The sequence below is a fragment of the Phacochoerus africanus genome, chromosome 1 (assembly GCF_016906955.1).
Source record: "Phacochoerus africanus isolate WHEZ1 chromosome 1, ROS_Pafr_v1, whole genome shotgun sequence".
NCBI classification, from domain to species: Eukaryota; Metazoa; Chordata; class Mammalia; order Artiodactyla; family Suidae; genus Phacochoerus; species Phacochoerus africanus.
In genome coordinates, this window is record NC_062544.1 from 72,182,629 (window position 1) to 72,201,827 (window position 19,199).

At 33.4% G+C, this 19,199-nt stretch overlaps 1 protein-coding gene across 4 annotated transcripts in view; it reads left to right on the top strand.

Moving 5' to 3' along the window:
- CDH18 (cadherin 18) overlaps nt 1-9,294 on the top strand; it is a 721,675-nt gene extending 712,381 nt beyond the window's left edge. For 2 of the 4 annotated variants that reach the window (XM_047767725.1, XM_047767715.1), the window contains exon 12: nt 8,537-9,294. In XM_047767725.1, coding sequence (XP_047623681.1) covers nt 8,537-9,027 — 491 coding nt within the window. In that variant the 3' untranslated portion in view covers nt 9,028-9,294. The remainder of the gene's footprint in view (nt 1-8,536) is intronic. The other 2 variants (XM_047767734.1, XM_047767743.1) reach the window with 1 other exon arrangement.
- Nucleotides 9,295-19,199: the final 9,905 nt, after the last annotated feature.

Sequence of the window (19,199 nt, forward strand, 5' to 3'; positions counted from 1 at the left end):
GGATAAGAGAAATATTTTTGGAAAGGATCTATTTTAGAAATAATTGATATTAAATATTCTAAATCCCATATTGAAAGAGCTTTTACAATTTATTTCAGAGAACATAAGTGGCATCATTCTACAATGAATCTGAATACCAATTAAAAAGAACACATTTCTTATAGAAATTTCTATCAGTCTAAAATGTTAGTTGGTCATCAAACTTAGCTGAATTTTAAAGGAGTGAGTCTAAATAATTTTGGCTTCAGAGATATCAAATTTTAAATTAAAACTAATAGAATTTTTTAGTTTATCTTTGCATAATATTGCATTTTAATAGAAAATAAAATATTTACTGTAATTTTTATATTATCTTTTTAATAACTGAACTCATCACAATTGCATTTGGAATAATATTACTAGAAACTTTTTAGAATCACTATACAAAACAGGACAGTGGATCCATATTTTTTTTATAAGAAAGGCAGATATAATATTTTGCTTTACTTTTTAAATTTTATTTTTATTTATATAAATTTTATATATATTTTTTTGCTTTTTTTTAAGGGCCGCAACCACAGCATATGAAGTTCCCAGGTTAGGGGTGGAATTGGAGCTACAGCTGCTGGCCTACACCACAGCTGCAGCAACTCAGGATTTGAGCTGTGTCTGCAACCTACACCACAGCTCACGGCAACACCGGATCCTTAACCCACTGAGGGAGGCCAGGGATCAAACCCACATCCTCATGGATCCTAGTCGGGTTGTTATGCTGAGCCACAAAGGGAACTCCAAAGGATCTTTTCCTTTATAATTTAAAATGGGTGCATGTGTATTTTCCCAGTATGTTCTTACCCTCTAGCTTTGTTCTAGCAGTGTAAAGAGAAGTTTAAAGCAAGAGTGTCCCACCATAAAATTTGCATTTTGAAAAAAGAAATGAATGAAGCAGAGAACAGCCCTCATGATGGCAAGAATGCATGCAGGCAAACCAATTAGGAATATGACATGCGTCTCACTCAGACATAGCTTAATTTGGACCAGCATACTCAGAAGTGGGGCTAAATAACTGGTGATAATATCAAGACATCTTAGGTAAAATAAAAAATGATCTTGGGCAATAGGATGCAAATCACATGATGAAAATATTTACCAAAATCTTCATTAAGTGGGCTAAACACCTTAGCACAGGTCCTTGTGCTCAGCACATAGTGAGGCCAAACAAACTGAAACATCAGTTTGGAGTAGAGAAAGGGTTATTGCGGGGCCATGAAAGGAAATGGGTGGCTTATGCCCAAAATATATCCCAAACTCCCCAAACTCAAAATTGTAAAGCCTTTTAAAAGCCAAGCAGGGGTTGCACAGTAAGTGATACATTAATGCACAACTCTGATTAGCTGATGGTTGGTTAACAGAGTGATGTCATGGGGTCACATTATCAATCCTTAGGCACCAGTAGTTCTGAGAATTCATGAACATCTAGTAGTTAATTTCTTCCACTTGGTGATGGTTTTAGTATCTGTAAAACAACTCAGGAAATATTCATCAGATACTATTATCTAGGTACCTCAGAGAGGAGCTAAAGCACAGGATATCGGGAAGGGCCTGCCCCAGGAAGGACCCTGAGCATAGAGTCCTGCTCAGTTACACACATAAAATAGCTAAACTTTCTTTTTTAAGTGACCCAGTATAAACTACATAGGTTGACTGAATTAAAACAGTATCAAAGAAGACTTTCCATCTCTTGCTGAATGTGGGCCCTGATCTTCCCTGACCTGGAGGCCACCAGAATTGCATTTTGTTGAAGTCAAAACAGAGACAGAATATAAAGAGAAAGAGGATAACCTTTGATTGAGTGTGACAAACTCCACTGGGATTGCTAAATCAAGCAGGATGAAATAGCAGAGAAAGCAAAGGAGAAATAATAGAAGCAACAAAATTAGTAAAGCATAATTTCCTAAAAGTCAAAGAAAATAAGTGTATCAAAGAGGATGGAGCATTCAACAATGTTAAAACCTGCTCAAAAGTTAAGTAAATTGTGGAGTAAAAAAGCTTCAGTTGAACTTCATGGAGCATGGTGGAACAATTTCATTGGAGTATGGCCGTTTGTGGTAGAAGCCTGGCAGAGATAGCAGCCAGGAAAACCAGGCTTTCTGGATTTTATTCATTTACATATTGACTATTTAAATATTTTTGCTATTTTATTTAGAAATGAACAACTTACCTTTTTGTCTTTGAAAATTAAAACTCCCAAACCACAAACCAAAAAAAAGGACAAAATGAAAACTCAGAGGAATAAAAACAATTACAAACATTAAATCCTCTGGGATTCCTAACTGAAAATGCAAAGAATAAAACTCAGTGACATTTTATGAGTCAACTATACTTCAATTAAAAAAATTCTAACATTAATATAAGTTCTTCCAGAGTCTTTATTCTGAAAGATATTTCATTTCAGTTGGTGGAAGTAACTCCTTTTGGATTTTGTTTTTATTTATCATCATAAAATTATTTTTGCATACTAAGATGAAAACCTTTAAAAACTGAAAAGCATCAGTATAAGGTACATTTAGGTGCATTAGGTAAAATAACATTATTTCATGAAATGATACATCCCTTTAATTGACTTTATGAAAATGTTGTTTCCCCTCTGGGATAAATAAGAGAACATTTCTAAATTTTATGTTCTCCCTCAGGGCTAATGAAACAAGGGTGCTATTTGGTCTTTTGGCTACTCTAATTTTTAGTAAAATTCAAATGTGTATTTATAGTTTTATCCAAAGGTTGCAGAATTTCTTAAGCTTAGGTTTAAACAATCAATATTTATAGTGTCAGTGTCATTGATATTTGTCATGGCATTGTCAAGGTTCTTATAGTTATTCAGGAAATATCTAGCCCACAGACTCAAAATATCATTTGTAATTTTGAAATAATATTGGTTAATATGTGAGCTCATTGTTTTCAAGAAAAATATCAATGACACCAGAGGTAGCAATATTTTATCTTAAAACTTGTTATTCTAAAATAGCATTCAACCTTAACGGCTAAATAAATTATGAAATTAATATTTTCATACTGAAAAATATTTTAATTAGTAGCTGTTTGTTTATAAAAATGACTGTGATCATGGAAATTTAGCCCTTGTTTTTCCACTAATTAATTGGGTGATCTCAGAGATCCATTCAGTCTCTCACTTATTCTGAATCTGTGACAATGAAGTTTTAACTAGAATGACCTTTGGGTCATCTGTAAAATTGTGTGGTGCTTAGTTATGTTTTATTATAGGTTAAATATGATTCAATATTCTACAGTGTTGTCAGACTCCATCTATGTATAGAATTGATTATCAGAAAATGATGCTTGAAAACCAAAGGGCCTGACTTTAAATGCTACATGTATACATTGTGAGTTATATTTTGTGAGGATTACATTTTTCAGATCCATTTTATGGAGTGGATAGGAGAGAATTTAGAGTGAGCCTTCACAGTGCAATCAGTATGGTACTGGGGGGAGAGGTGGTTGTTGGATCCTCTTGCCCTCCTAGAGATCTGACATTTCTTTCCCCACCCCGTTACTCTTCAGAGGAACCAGAACTGTTGGCAGAGCAAACCTAAATCCCACTTGGTGCAAGAGATCATTGAATCAGGATCGGCATCAGACCTCTTCCAGCTACCCTTGAGGTCCTGTGTAGGCAGCTGACATAGATAAGTCCACCACATAGTTTGCTCCTGCTCTTGGATGTAAATTTCCTTCTAAATGGGGATCCAGGTGGATGTGATGAGAGGAGGATGAGGGACTAGGGGAGGAAGTGGAATTGATGAGAAGATAACTGCCAACTTGTTTGCCATCAGAGGTATTTTACAATGACCTTCTGGGCTCCCCTGGGCTTGAAAAAATAAGTTGTAGTGAGAAATGTCATTATCAGTTATGACTCAGAAGTGAATAAAAATAACCTCCCTGATTTGGGCCACCTCATTCTACCAAATTTAGTGCTAACATATGATGGCATAAAAAAGAATCAAGTGATATTTAGGGGTAAAAAAATCTGCTATGTGAAGTATTTGGGGGAAGTATGTTAGGAGTCAGTACATAATGTATTAAAATTAAGTTATGAAAACTCAAAGCCCCTTAGTACTCCAAGCACTGGAATGATAATATAAATAAGTAAATAAGATATAGGAGAAAACAAATAGAAAACTGTTTCCACAAATTTGAATTCCTTTGTGAATAAAATAACTTAATGACACCATAAATTCATTTAAATTTTTTTAATATAAAAAGAATCACATGGCTTTAAAATCCTGGCCAATCTTAAAGAGGAGAAAAAAGAAATATACCAACAAAAATTAAAATATTCATGAAAATAAAGATATGTCAAAAATACTACAGTTTATTGAGTTTCATTCCAGATTATATACCAGAAGTCATTTATAATATAATTTTGAACAAAGGACAGCCCTTTATCTCTTTTTTTAAATATAATACCATGGCTCTGTCACATTATATTTTCTCATATGAACCAGTGAGAGAAGCTCTACCTTGTTATATGTGAATGGTTTGATAGATTATTGGGGACTTATTTCCATTTACTTATTTCCTGCCAGTTTTTAAATAAGGACTTAACTCTCAAATATATATTTATAATTATTTTCTTCACTCATTCTCTTTTAGTAAAGGTGGTCTTGGAATTTTTGGGAAAAAAGTTTAGCTTTTAAATATTAAAAGATGGTTTTGGAGTTCCTGTCATGGCTCAGTGGTTAATGAACCCAACTAGTATCCATGAGGATGCGGGTTCAATTCCTGGCCTTGCTCAGTGGGGTGAGGATTTGCCATTGCCATGAGCTGTGGTGTATTAAAAAGACAAAAAAAAAAAAAGAGAGAGAGAGAGAGATGGTTTCAAGAAAAATTAGGTGTTTGCTATTACTAATAGCCATTAGCTTATTTGAAAAAAGTAAAATTATTTTCCCAGTGAGGCTATTACTATTCCTGAAGATTCACTTAACACAATGCCATATTATCAATCTCATGGAGATTATTCCTTTGTTCATCCACACACAAATTGTTAACGCAAAGTCTGCTGTGTACCATCTGCCCCAGAAACATCTACTAACAAACAGGAATGTAAAGCAGTTCAATAGAAGCACACCTTCTCATTCCATGCTTCCACATTTTTCTCTGATTTGATCTGAATTTGCCTTTGACTAAAGGGACCATATGTCCATATTTGTCCTGATATCCTGATGTAATTATAAGGGAAATCCCCTTCTACCCTTAAAAAATGTCCCAGATTGTAAGATTAATTAAATATTGATCTTTATATTAAATAGGTATGTAACAAACCTAGGAATCATTTGTCACTGGCCAGCAACTCTCTTTGCCCAGAAAAGAAATAGATGTAAAATTCTAAATTTGATCTTGAATAAAAGCATATATATATCAAGAATATTTTTGTAATTCTGGGGGAATAAGCAAACATGAGCTATCATAATAATAAACCCAGCATTATCCACTATGTTTCTTTAGGCAAATACAATACTGGTATTGGTGAAGGATGAAAATTACCTCCAAACTTATATTGATCACATTCTCCCTTTATACGTGCACATACATTTCCTTGACATAAATTGACAAACATTTTGACACAAAAGAAAATCACTTGACTTACTGATAAAAGTAAGACATTTTACTATAATAAATTAGGCCTTCTGTAGAAATAGATATTTTAATCCAGAACAGCCTCCTCACTTAATTACACAGATGAGCGGAAATATATAGTGGATGTTAATATAGAATGAAGGGCATATACTTGAGGATACTGCTTAGGCCACTGATTTAGAAAGATATATGCTGGATTACACTAAAATAAACAGTGAGGTATTAAATGCATATTGACTGTACTCAGTGAAAGATTTTCTCCCCCCCCCCCAAAATAAAGTGCTATTCTAGAGAATGTCTTTGAAGAATAAGTAACATGAATGGGAAACTATTGTTTTCTGTAGCAGAACATTTATGAAGCAACATCGCATGTAGCATCTGCATTTCATTTTCTGCTTTTACTGGAATCACTCCTTTCCAAACCCAACAACTCAATGATTCCCCATGTCTGCTATAATCTCCTCATTACACTTTCCCATTTCCTAGTAAAAATCCTTCTATTCCACACATTTCCAGATGATTACCTGATTGTCCCTAAAAAGGCCTTTTTTTTGCCTTTTTTTTGTCTTTTTAGAGCCACACTTGTGCATCTGGAGGTTGCCAGGCTAGGGGTAGAATCAGAGCTGTAGCCACTGGCCTACACCATAGCCACAGCAACACCAGATCTGAGCTGTATTTGTGACCCACACCACAGCTGATGGCAACACTGGATCCTTAACCCACTGAGTGAGGACAGGGATTGAACCTGTGTCCTCATGGATACTAGTCAGAGTCATTTCCACTGAGCCATGATGGGAACTCCCTGTCATTTTTTCCTCCCTTTTTTCCTGCCAGACTCTCACTTGCCTCTTCTCTGAAAAATTAGATCCCTCCCAGTACTCTCTTTCCACATACAGTAGACTTCCGGCTTGAATATCTGGTCCTCTTTCTCTCCATAGTTGCAAGACTTAAAGGCAAATATATGTTATGATATCCAGTTCAAATACAGGCTAAACTTATGTGTTGTTTAGAGGCATACATAAAAAGAGTTTAAACTACAAAGAGAAGCAAGGAAACAATAATAAAATTAAAAGTTACTTTTTAGAGGTGAGGAGTAAAATGGTGGTTTCAAGGGTGTCAAGTATGTTCTTTATTAGAGGACAGCTAACCTGGTATCTGTTGCTTTATGATCATTTGTTAAAAATTACATATAATCAAGATTGCCAGATAAAATATAGTTTACGGACATAAATGAATAGACAAAATATGATATACAAATCTGAACTTAGATAAAAAGTATACACGTGTGTATATGAAAACATATATCTACAGATATATTACATAGGACACACATATGTTATATGTATATATTATGCTATAACATACTTATTATATATATATTTATGCTATAGTATACATATATATTCCCCATGCATAACATTGGGACATATATATATTTAATGCATTCATAAGATATTTGCATATTGCATGGGACATACCCAATTTTAGATATACATACACACATACTGTATATATGCATGTGTGTATGTACACAAATATATAGTGTTTATATATACATATAGTATACATGTTTGTTGTTTCATCTCATATTATACATATATAATATGTATGTATATATTTGTGTTGTTATTCATCTTAAATCCACATTTAATTGGTTGTCACACATTATTTGTTACATCTCACAACCCTACATTCCATCTGAATATTCTTCTCTGGTTATTATGTTGTGAGGAATGTTTAAATACTAATGAACCTAATAATTATCATAAAGCCTAGAATGTCAGCTAACCAAGAAGAAAACCCTCTATAGAGATGAAGTAAAAGATATTGGGCATAATGACACAAAGTAGAAATAATTCTTTCTATTTAGTAATGGTTTAATACCATCAAATTACATAATTTGAAACTTCTGAAAAACAGCCAAAGTGAAATATCCAAGACCTATTTCTATTGATTTATCCAATGGTTACATTATTGGTCATCTATTCACTTTATACGGCAAAGTTAACTGTAATGCACAGGTCTGACAGGTCGCACAGTTCCTTGTTCTATATTTTTAAACTAATGAAGTGGAATACGGTAATGGAAACATCATCATCTTTGATGTGAGAAGCCCTAAACTACAGCCCAAGCTTTGCCACCCACCATTTGTATGATCTTCCAGTTCCATGATATTTATTCATGTCATCTCACTGTCTTAGTTTCCTCATTTAAAACACTAGGAATCTCCAGCTCTGCTTAGAGAATTGAGTAAAAAAATTATGTAAGGAGAATTGTATAACAGAAAAATTCCTATGAAACATAAATTGTGAACAAATAAAATAATATCTTTTGAAGCCTGATAAACACAACTATTGATCCATGATAATATTATTCTGAAGAATAACGGACAAAAGAGATCAACCATGGTTTCTGACAAAGCAACAAAAGGAAAGGGTTAAATGTGTTGGGACTCCTTCTTTTTATTTTACAGAAACTGAAAATATCCTTCCTATAATAGTCTATCTCCCTAGAAGGATTAAGGATCTAAAGACAGACCCCCACACACCATTATTTTTCCAGTCAAAATTTCATATTGCTTCTCCATCTATTTCCCTCAGTGTAGACACTGAATTGTTAGACTACACCATGAGTCATGAATCCTGAGAGCATAGCTGAAAATGTATCATGACATTCTGCAGAAGAACAGCGATTTCCAGTGTTTTATAGGGACCATCATTTTCTACATTCTTTGAAACATTAAAAAATCTTGCAGTGGAATTCAGAGGGTGCAGAGATTAGGGCTGCATTACCCTGAAAGCCTAAATGGAATGTAGTAACAGTGGTTGGGAATTGCTTATACCCAATCTCCAAGAATCCCCTTCTTCTTTTTCTAACTCTCCACCCTCTTTCCTTTTTTCCTTAGCAATTGTAGTTCTTTTTATCACCCTGAGACGCAGCAAAAAAGAACCCCTGATCATTTCAGAGGAGGATGTGCGGGAGAATGTGGTCACTTACGATGATGAGGGCGGCGGCGAGGAAGACACGGAGGCTTTTGACATCACTGCCTTGAGGAACCCATCTGCTGCTGAAGAGCTCAAGTATCGGAGAGACATCAGACCAGAAGTGAAACTCACTCCCAGGCACCAGACGTTGGCCACCCTGGAAAGTATAGATGTTCAGGAATTTATTAAGCAAAGATTGGCGGAAGCCGACCTAGACCCTAGCGTTCCCCCTTATGACTCTCTTCAGACTTATGCCTATGAGGGTCAGAGGTCGGAAGCTGGGTCCATCAGTTCGCTGGATTCAGCCACCACGCAATCAGACCAGGATTATCAGTACCTTGGAGACTGGGGACCCGAGTTTAAAAAGTTAGCTGAACTCTATGGAGAAATCGAATCTGAAAGAACAACTTAGGGGGGGGTCAGTTCTTGGAACCTTCTAGAATTTGCTTCCTGAGCAAGTGGAGATATAACCTCAGCAATGGCAAAGAAGAAGCTTGGAAACAGTACTTGGAACTGAGCAAGCTGAGTACAGCTGTGAGAAACAAGTGCCCTTTTCATGATGGAAACTGGGTTATTTAATCAGAAGAAAATCAAATTAAAAAAATACGGAGAAAAAGCTATTGTTTCTTGTGTATATTTTCAATTGCTCAATAAAGTCTGTGTACTGTTTAATGAAGAATACCTGAATTATGCCAAACAATGATATTTGTTTCCATATTTTGTGGTTTCCTTTCAAAAGCAAAACTAAACGAAATGGTTCACAATCACGTATGACTCTGATTTCTAGGGGTGGTGCACTGCAAAATGAAACTGGTGAAGGTAATCACGACCTCTTTTTTCCACTTTTCTGGGTGGTTTCTTGAGACCCACACCCTGTTATTGTGTGACACATATAATTAGCTTTGTCTTGTGTTGAAATGACATGAGATATTTCCAAAATACCATGCCATCATGGACTTGTATGTACCGTTTTTCTTTGCCCTCCCCAATTTTTTTCTCCATACAAAACTGATGGAGCATGGGGATTTGCTGCTTGCACTATGATGTATGCAACTTCTGTGCACCCGTTTGCACAACTGCTCTGAACTATGGAGACTTGTGGTCTCTGTCCTGCCTGCCCGCCTTTACTTTAACAGAAGAACCCCCTTCTTAAAGAAATGGATAGACTGAATGTCTTAAGATATGCTCAGATCATCTATATGTCAGGGAAAGACTTAGTTTTTAATAGTGACTACAAACTTTATCCTATACAAAGCGTTGAGGAACTCTACTCTTTCTTTGTCTCTCATTTTTTTAGTTCTTTTTTATCAGCCATTCTGATTATTCCAGTACCTAAAATTGGCTGTCCATAATTTTGCTGATTGATTTATGCTTCAGTATAATTTGTATATTTTTAACATGGAAGTCACCAAATCATGTGCGTCACTGAAAACAATGTGTTCTGAAAAGATTATCCTCCAATTTTCATAAGCTTCAGAGACTTATGATTGACTTGTCTTTATTTCTTACAGAGGCTCATACTTTCTCCATCTCACTGATTAGCCCTTTATGTTTGGAACCTAGAAAAATGTGTAGGATTAGGAGCACAAAATTAGGGGTTCACACTTATTATTCTCAGACACGTCCCCTAAAGTTACTGCGCTTCAGTGTCTCAAACTACAAAGTAGAGATGGCAGAGATTTCCCTGCCTACCTTGTTGGTTTATGTGAGGATCAATAAGCACCTGTAAAAATGTTTTCCTAACTGAAAAGTGTTCTGTTATGTAAAAGCTCACAGACACTATCTAATTTTCTAATTTCATTAGCTTATATAGTAACATACATTTTGAATAAAATACTATATTATCATGGGAGAATTTCATGAAACTTTCAACAGTGAGGCAACTGCTAACTGAACATATAAAAGCTTAATTATTTTGATTTTTTTACAAATAAGCTGTTTCTCAAAATTAATATTTTTCCCCTAAATTGTTTAGATAATAGTTCGCTGTTGCTGATATTAGCCTTGAAATAAAAATTCATAGCATTAGCAAAAATGAACACATTTATGTATTTCAGATTAATTGGAATTTTGAAACACTCAAATTAAGGTTTACTTCAAGGGAAAGGTTTTCCTTTGCTCTTTAAATGTATTATAATCTAGAGTCCTCAAAAGTTATATGACATTTTCTGTCTAATTCTGATGTGCAAATTTTGGGATTTTGACTCTGTTTGCAACTGCCCTGTGATCTTCAGTTCTTAGGTATGGGAAGTAGTAAATTTAATTTGAATATTTCTCAATTTGTGTTTTAAGCCTGAGGAATAAAATGTAATTTAAGTTTTTTACAACATTTTAGCTTTCCAGATGCTGCTTTATCATTTTTTTAATATTATAAATGGTATGCATTCCGGTATAAAGATAAATCAAAAGAGACACTCTGGGCTTTGGCGAATAACCTCTGGAGACACGTATTCTGGTTATGCTAATGCTGGACTAACATTCACCCTGAAAGAAGGGTACATGTTTGTGGATACTGGTGTTTTGAATTTTCTATGCAAAGAGGACCAGGAAAACCAGGTTTTGGAAGTCACTTAGGCTTTTGGATTTAGATTTTTGATAAACTATTCATGGCTTTTGTTTTATTTTTTTTTAATATTCATATGGCAAACTTACAGGTAAAGTCTTGAAAGATGAGAATGTGTGAATATGTTAAACCACTTACTTAAAGGTCAAGGTCCTCTGCATGGTTTTGAGTATGAAAATATATCCCTGATTTTGTAGGAAGTGCACTCCAGATCCATCTGATTTTAATAACATACTATAATAATAATGGATCACTTCTAAGCCCCTGATTTAAATCTTATATAGAGGCAAAATGGAGCTTCTGTAGTATTGAAATGATATGTTCCTATGTTGATTTATTTCAGAATTTTGTTAAGGAAAGCATTTCAAATATGATTTTTAAATAGAAATGCTGAAACTAGGCAATAATATCATTATTATAAGTATAAATGATAAATGATATAGTTATTGTTATTATAAATATTAAAAAATGAGTCTCATTTTTTACTGGGCTACTTTGGATCAAAAAGAAAATAGTGATGTATAAATGTTTTGCAAAAGGGCCAAAGTCATTTAACATTCAATATCTTGCTTTAAAAACTTCAGTTTCTCAGTGTTAAAAGATAATTCTCAGAGAGTTTAGTGGGCAACAATTTGCACATAATCTGAGCTCTCTCTAGCCACAGATAGTCAGATTACCACAGATAATCATAATTCCATATGGATTTCATGGAATCAGCTATGGAATCACTAGTGTACCTCAGCACGTTGTTAACCTTGGTTGATATTTACAGCTCTAAATAAAATATAACTTTGAAATCAATTTACTTATTTCCAATAAAAGAATTTTCTACAGACAGACCCTATTCAATGTTGTGGCTGCTAAAATAGAGGAAACACCAATAGCTATAATTTTTATCCAATATGTTTCTTAATTAGAATTTATAAATTCCAAATATACTTTGTAAAAACACAGGTCTTGCAGAAATGACTAAAGACATCATCATAGATTCTTTCTATGACACATTTGTATACACACAGATTTCAGGAGAAATTTGAAGTGGAAATTATCCTTAAGACAATGCTGTATACAAAGTTAAGTTGTGACTTTCCCATAACCAGGTATAAGAAGTAAAACATTCTGAGAAATATGGCATTCATATAACCTCACACACATACACACGCATACACACAGATATAATGTCTTCTTGAAGAATATTTAGAGAGTAAAAGAATATTCAAAATAGTGACTTAGATATTGTTATGATCCAAATATGTAATGCATACAAAATTTTAGTACTTAGCATATGCAAGATTCAGCTAGAAGTTAAGGAACTTTTTTGTGGCTTTTATTTTGTGCCTAACCTTCAGTGCTGTCCATGGTTAAGTGTATTCACAGATATGGCTTCACAGAGTAGACAAAATTATTAAATAAGTCAAAATTTTAGAAGTGATGATTTAATGGACATGATGTGGCTATTAAATGACTACCAAATGTTTGACTTAGACTCTTAGTGTCCTACAGTGTAGTTAGAATATGGATAGAAAAAGGGTCCACTCTTTAAAGCAATGCTGAAAGCTTAAATAAATGATTAATCACTGTTTTCTTTGTTTATGTATACCTGCACCCATAATTTTGATTTGCTGTCCTTTGGATTTAGTTGAATAAATAGGGAGAATACACAAAAAAATCAGGTAGTCATTCTTAGGAACAGCCATTCAACTGAGTGTGGTCATAGGAAACATGCATAGATTCAATACTTTTGAATTAGATCTTCATCTGCCTTTTAATGTAGACAGTTCTTCAGCTATCCAACAAAGCAGAACTCTGAAGGTGATTATTTTGGAAAGAGGCAAGAGTCCCATTTTGCAAACTCACATTTTACTTAGCTTCAAGGTATGGTAACATTCAATTAATTTACTTGGTTTCGATTTCAAGAACAGAATTAATCTCAGAACGTACTTGGGAGATATGTGATTCAAATTTAAATTCTCTTTTTTTTTTATCCTTTAGGATTAAAGGCAAATTAAATATTATCTGAAGGAAAAACTACTTCAACTTTTATTTTCTACCTCACCTACAGAAGGTAAATCTTTTTATAATATAGGATTAGAAATCTCATGAACCCTACTGCCAAAAGTAGTTTACAATATTTTAAAGATAAAACTAGCCCGGACCCCATACATTTTTTTCAGATTCTAAATACATCTTTTTAAAATGATAATATTAATTGAAACGGTTTTTAGCATGTCAAAAGATATGTACTGTTTTTTCTTATAACAATGAAAGAGGTAGTAAATGATTTTTGTTTTTGTTTTTAATAAGAGATCCAAGAAAAACAGAACATATTCTTATTTGAAGCATTGATGCAAAAAAAAACCAAAAAACAAAAAACAAAAACAAAAAAAAAACCTTTTAGGCTAGTGAGGAATGATTACATTTATCTACTGGGTCTATGAAAATGAAGGATTTTGCCCTTCAACATTACAGAGATATCAAATCTATTTTAGCAAGGATTTGTTCTTAAAGTCTTAGGTGAAAGTGGATGGAGAAAATAGGAATTCAAAGACTCTTGAAATTACATTCCTTGAGGAAGGAATGCACCATTTATAGATTAAAGTGAACTCATCAGATGGTTTCTTCTTATTACCCAGCAATATTAGCTTTGGAAATAAAGAAATGGGCTGTAATAGTTAGTGTCACCCTAATGGTTATATCAAGTCAATATTTCTTCTGTCAAAATTCATCAAATTCTTACTCCAAAGCATTCACAGCTATTTTCAAAGTGCCATCTCAACCACCTGTTTCAAATAAATCTAACATTTACTTATTGAGGAAGTTCTTCTAAACCTTCGTTGTATGTAAGATGCTATTCCAGGCACTGTGAAGGATATGAAAAAGGAAGTGTCTGGGTGGTAGGTTCAGAGGGAGTTAGAAGCAGAGGGAGCTGATCAAACATTTGTCCAAATGTATATTATTCCTTATGGAATAGAGGACTTATACAGGGAAATGACGTAATGTAAAATGTTCAGAGAAGTTAGATTTAGATTTAAGACAATTCACTGGAACTTATTCTTCAACCAATGTCATTGAGTTCATTTTTCGCCTAAATAGAAAAGTGACTATGGCCAGATATCTCTTTAAAGAAACTTAATCTTTCATTAATATCTATCATTTAGGAAAGAGATATTAAAGAATTGTTATAGAGTCATGTGTACCTACAGAAGTACTATTGGACTATTTTAATTATTTCCAAAAGGCAACTACCCCATTTTAAGAATATATATTGAGAAAAGGAAAAAGAGTCGTAGGTCATTTATGTTTTAGGGCTTAATTTTTGGAGACATTTAATTTGATCAATTTATTCATCCTAATGTAAATAAATTAAAACGAGGGCAAAGGAGGTACTTTTTTTTGGGGGGGGATACTTTTAAGAATAGTATTTATTCATATAAATTTATTCCTAAATGGATAAATGTGTCTATCCTCTACATTTATCATTTTAGGTATAAAAACGTTTTTAGACTAAGAAGAAATAATATCCGAATACCAAAGACCAAATTGATGCCTTATTAAAACTGCATGTCATTTTTAATTAAGTATTTTAAGACAAAATAAAAGATGTCACGGACTCTAGTGTTTCCTTATATAAAATTTGCATTTGGATATATTTTCGAAAAGAGACTATATCATAAACATGAAGATTCAATGTTGCTTTTTTAATATCACAGGTAGAGGTAGATTTCTTGGATTTAGCAATCCCTACTTTTATATTTCATGTTTCTCACTTTTTCTTCTTTCACATTTACTTGCTTTTTTTTTTAAACAACCTATGAAAAGCTGTTTGAGCAATTTCTATATTTCATGTATTTTTCAGAACATATTCACGAAAATGTTTTTCAGAAATAGAAAGTAGTTAGGTTTTTCAAGGTTTAGATTTTCGTCACATTTTCTCTCCCTCTATCACCAGTCATGCTCTTCCTCACCAAAAAGTAATAAAAGAAAATTATATTCAAGAAAATACTCTTGTGATAGTCACTTTCTGTGAGCTTGAAATTTCCTTCTATGATGTAGTTTGATTTTTTGTTTTAGCTTTTGCAGCACTCTGCATTTCCAATCGCCTCAAAGTCATCCTGTCTTTATTCTTCCAAAGATAGATGGGGAAGAAAGTCTTTTTTGTTCATGTGAAATTTGTTTCAAACATGTCAAATGGCTTGGATGATCCATTTCATTAGCCAATGAAATTAAAAATGAAATTAAGCTAGTGTTTCACTCTTTTCAAAGCATTTTTAATTTTATGTTTTAAAAGTTTAAAGTAAAATTATAATTTTTAAAAGAGTTGGTATTATTATATGGCTACCCTTTACTTCAAAGGAAAATTAGAAAGTTGTGTTTTTTTTCCAGAAAAACGAACATTGTATAAGCCTCTCAAGTTTCATCACCTAAGTGATATTTTTCTCTTTTCAATTGCAAGGAATTTCTCATTGATTCCACAATGATAACAAATTGGAAGTTAGCTTATCAGTAAAAGTACATCATTAAAATTTAATTATATCCAGTTTAGGTTAAAATACAATGCTTAAGCTTCTTTTAATTTGCATTTTGATAAATTCTCCTCAGAATGTGTTTTCCAAGGCATGGAAAGATAAACACTCCTTTCCTGCCTGGTATTAATATTTGTAATTTCCTTTCACTGTCTATTATTAAATTTGATGTCCTGCCCATCAATTGCTATCTCAGTTTCAGTTTGAGTGTGAGTAATCTAGGAAAATGAAAGGCATTATTAGGGCAGATAGTCTTAAAAAAAACAAACAAACAAAACAACAGCAACAAAAAAACAGGTCACAGCTCGGCTTTCTTGATTCCTAATCAATGCCTTGAATTAAAATATAGAAATGGAAAATATTAACAGAAAATATTTATACTTAGATTAACAAGGGGGAAAAATATACCTTTAGGGTTTTGTGTCCAGGATTGAGAACATGTCAGGAATCTGTGACTATACCATCTTGTATAAGTTTAAATGCCTATTCATTTAAAGTAGTTATAACATCTTTATATTTACCTCACAGAATTGTTGTGAATACCAGATGTAATCTTGTGTGTGAAACACAGACATGAGTAAAAGTTCTTGGCAAATTGCATAGTTTTATTATTATGGTTTCTTTTTTCTCCCTCAACATCCCCCAACCTTTGGCCTCAGAAAATTGGGACTTGGATTATATATTACAAATATGAAGACTTTGCAAATTTTAACACAGACTAAGCATGGTGCTATATTCCCCATCCAAGCAGACAAAGAAAAGAGCCATTTAGTATTAGCATATCCAATCCTTTCCACCATGCAGAGAAAAAAAGGGAAAGACAATCTGTTTCACTATATGTCTTGGATTTCCATGAATACCTTTAGTACATAAACATCTAAATATAAGATTAAACTTAGAAATTAGAATAGTGTTACAAATTATATTTACTCGTCTGTGTTTTGATTCTTTTTTAAAAAAATAAAAATCAGTTTCCTTTGTTGATATAATTGTTTTAGGAAGAAGAAAAAAGAAGTTTCATAATTTTTTTGGAAGAAATATTGAAATATTTATAGCAGGGTTATTTGGAGATTCATTAAAACTCTTTAAAATTCAAGAGAAACAAATCTTATTAGCATAACCATGAAGTATATTTTTCACAATTAAGGAAACACATTTCCATGATGTCTGAGAGCTCATTGGAGGGAATTAAAGCCACTCTCTTATGGATAATAACAGCATGTTATTATATAATAATTAATAAATACCCAATATAATAAACGCTCAAATATCTGTGCTTGGAAATTCTTACATAGAATAGATATGATTCAGGATCTAGGAGAAAACCTAGCATTTCATGCAAATTCTGTTTTCTTCCACAGCCCTGAAAGCATCAGGTGTTAATTTTTATTGAGACATTATTGTGATAGAGTTATATTTCCAACAAAGAATAGAATCTATTCTCCAATTTTAATCAAAGCAGAATTTTCCCATTTCAGGAAGCATTGAACAAAATAAAAATGATTTCTTTAGAGACTAATCCATACCCAGCCAGACAATAAAACTTCATATTCCACATATAGGAAAAAAAAAAAACACTTGTTTTCTCAAAATATAGCTTCCCTTTGACATCAGTAACTTTTATTAGCACACAGTAATTTAAGAATGTTAAGACAAATCTTTCTGGAGACAAGATACATTTTGAGAGAATTGCTGCTTTCCTCTATATCCTGATCACACACCAGCTCTTTTCTGCTAAATGTCAGTGTCATTCCTTGTTGGCCGACATGATAGAAGTCACTGAGTAAATAAAGTAACAGAATTCCACAACTTTCCCTTTTTCTCTCCCACACCTTATTTTGTTTCAACAAACAAATTTTACAGCTAGGACTTTTCTCAAATCCCTCTGAAGTCCTTCTCAGTAGCCACTTATTTTTCTGTCAGTTAGTTAAAGGATTGTTCTCTCAAGTTTTCATTCAGCCTTTCCAGCAAAAAAAAGAGTATTGAAGAAGTTAAAAAAAAAAAAGTACAAAAAAAAAGTCAGTGTTGGTGAAATTTTACGGTTCCCAAGAGTGTTACTCCCTGGCACATTTAATCACTATTTTTTGCCTGTTATTTCTTACAGAGGACCAACCAACAACCTAGCCAGTTTGCATTTAATTGCTTGAAAAATAAATAAATAAATAAGAGAGGAACTGAATTTTAAAATCTCCAAAATGAAGCTTTAGACAACATTATCTAGAAAAGAACAGATCCTGACTGTAGGTAAAGGGAAGTAAACAAAGGAATGTTCTATAAAATGCTAGTGACCATGCCAAGAAGATTAAAGCCAGGGATAGATAGAAAGAGGAAAGAATATTTGGAGCTGGGGATTTTTTTCACATGGGCAATAACAGAGATTAGACCCTCACGCAGAGCATGCAAAGCAGAATTTCATTCAACTTGGTTATATTTTTAAATAAAATCATATGCCCATCACTATGCATAGGGACTGACAGAGGTCAGCTTAGCGAATCAAATGAAAAAAAGAGGCACCAAACCCCCAAATCTTTGAGGGGTGAAAATGCTCAATCATGTAAATTATTATAACAAAAGACTTTAGTAAATCAGGACAGAAAGCAAATGGCAATTGCTTTCCATACAACCTTTGGAAATGAAATTATTGGTACTAGGAGAAATACTTAGTATGGGTCTCTCCTTAGGAAAACCTGCACTGGTTGCCTTCTCAGATAAAAACTGGAAAGAAAAATAAACCTACCCTGATATAAGATAGCTGGGAGAAATTTCAGGGGTCAAAATAAAATTATTTAAGGAAGACTAAACCATTAGTTTGAGTACATACAGTTTTTTCATCCATATCACAGCTCACAATAGACAAGATCTTACAAGCACAGAGATAACATCAGTTCCTTATGAGATCAGCTTCATCTTGCAGGCAGTTACTGTGTAACATTTTTTTCCCCCACATCCCACAAAACATACAGATTTTCCAGGAAAAGGTGGTTGAACATTTCAACGCTGAGTTATAAATAATCTGAGGTAATTCTAAATATTTTGAACTAGAATAACAGCAGTAGAGAAAACTTAACACCGTGAGTAATGTATGAATAACAATTAACAACCAGGTGTCCCTGGGTTGTGAGTAGAACTGGGTGGAAAATAGGATATGGAGGAGATTCCAAGTTTCTTCTGCTGCATCATATCTACTTTCTTTAAGATTTTCCAAACACTGGATGATAGTTGAGTGTTTATGACATTTGTGTGTTTATTAATTATTGTGAATTAACATAGTGTTATGCTATTGATAGAGTTCCTATAATTCCCCCAAAGAGCTCTTGGACTTGACAGGGTCTCCCTGAGTTTACCAGATGTATTTATTTTTACCTTATGAAATAGCCCAATACCCAACCGCATGAGTGCTACTGACTATATTGTCAACGCAGTCATTATAGAACAAGGAAGAGACTTCCTTCAAGTGAAAAACATCATTGATGAGAGTCAGATTTAATAGTTCATGAC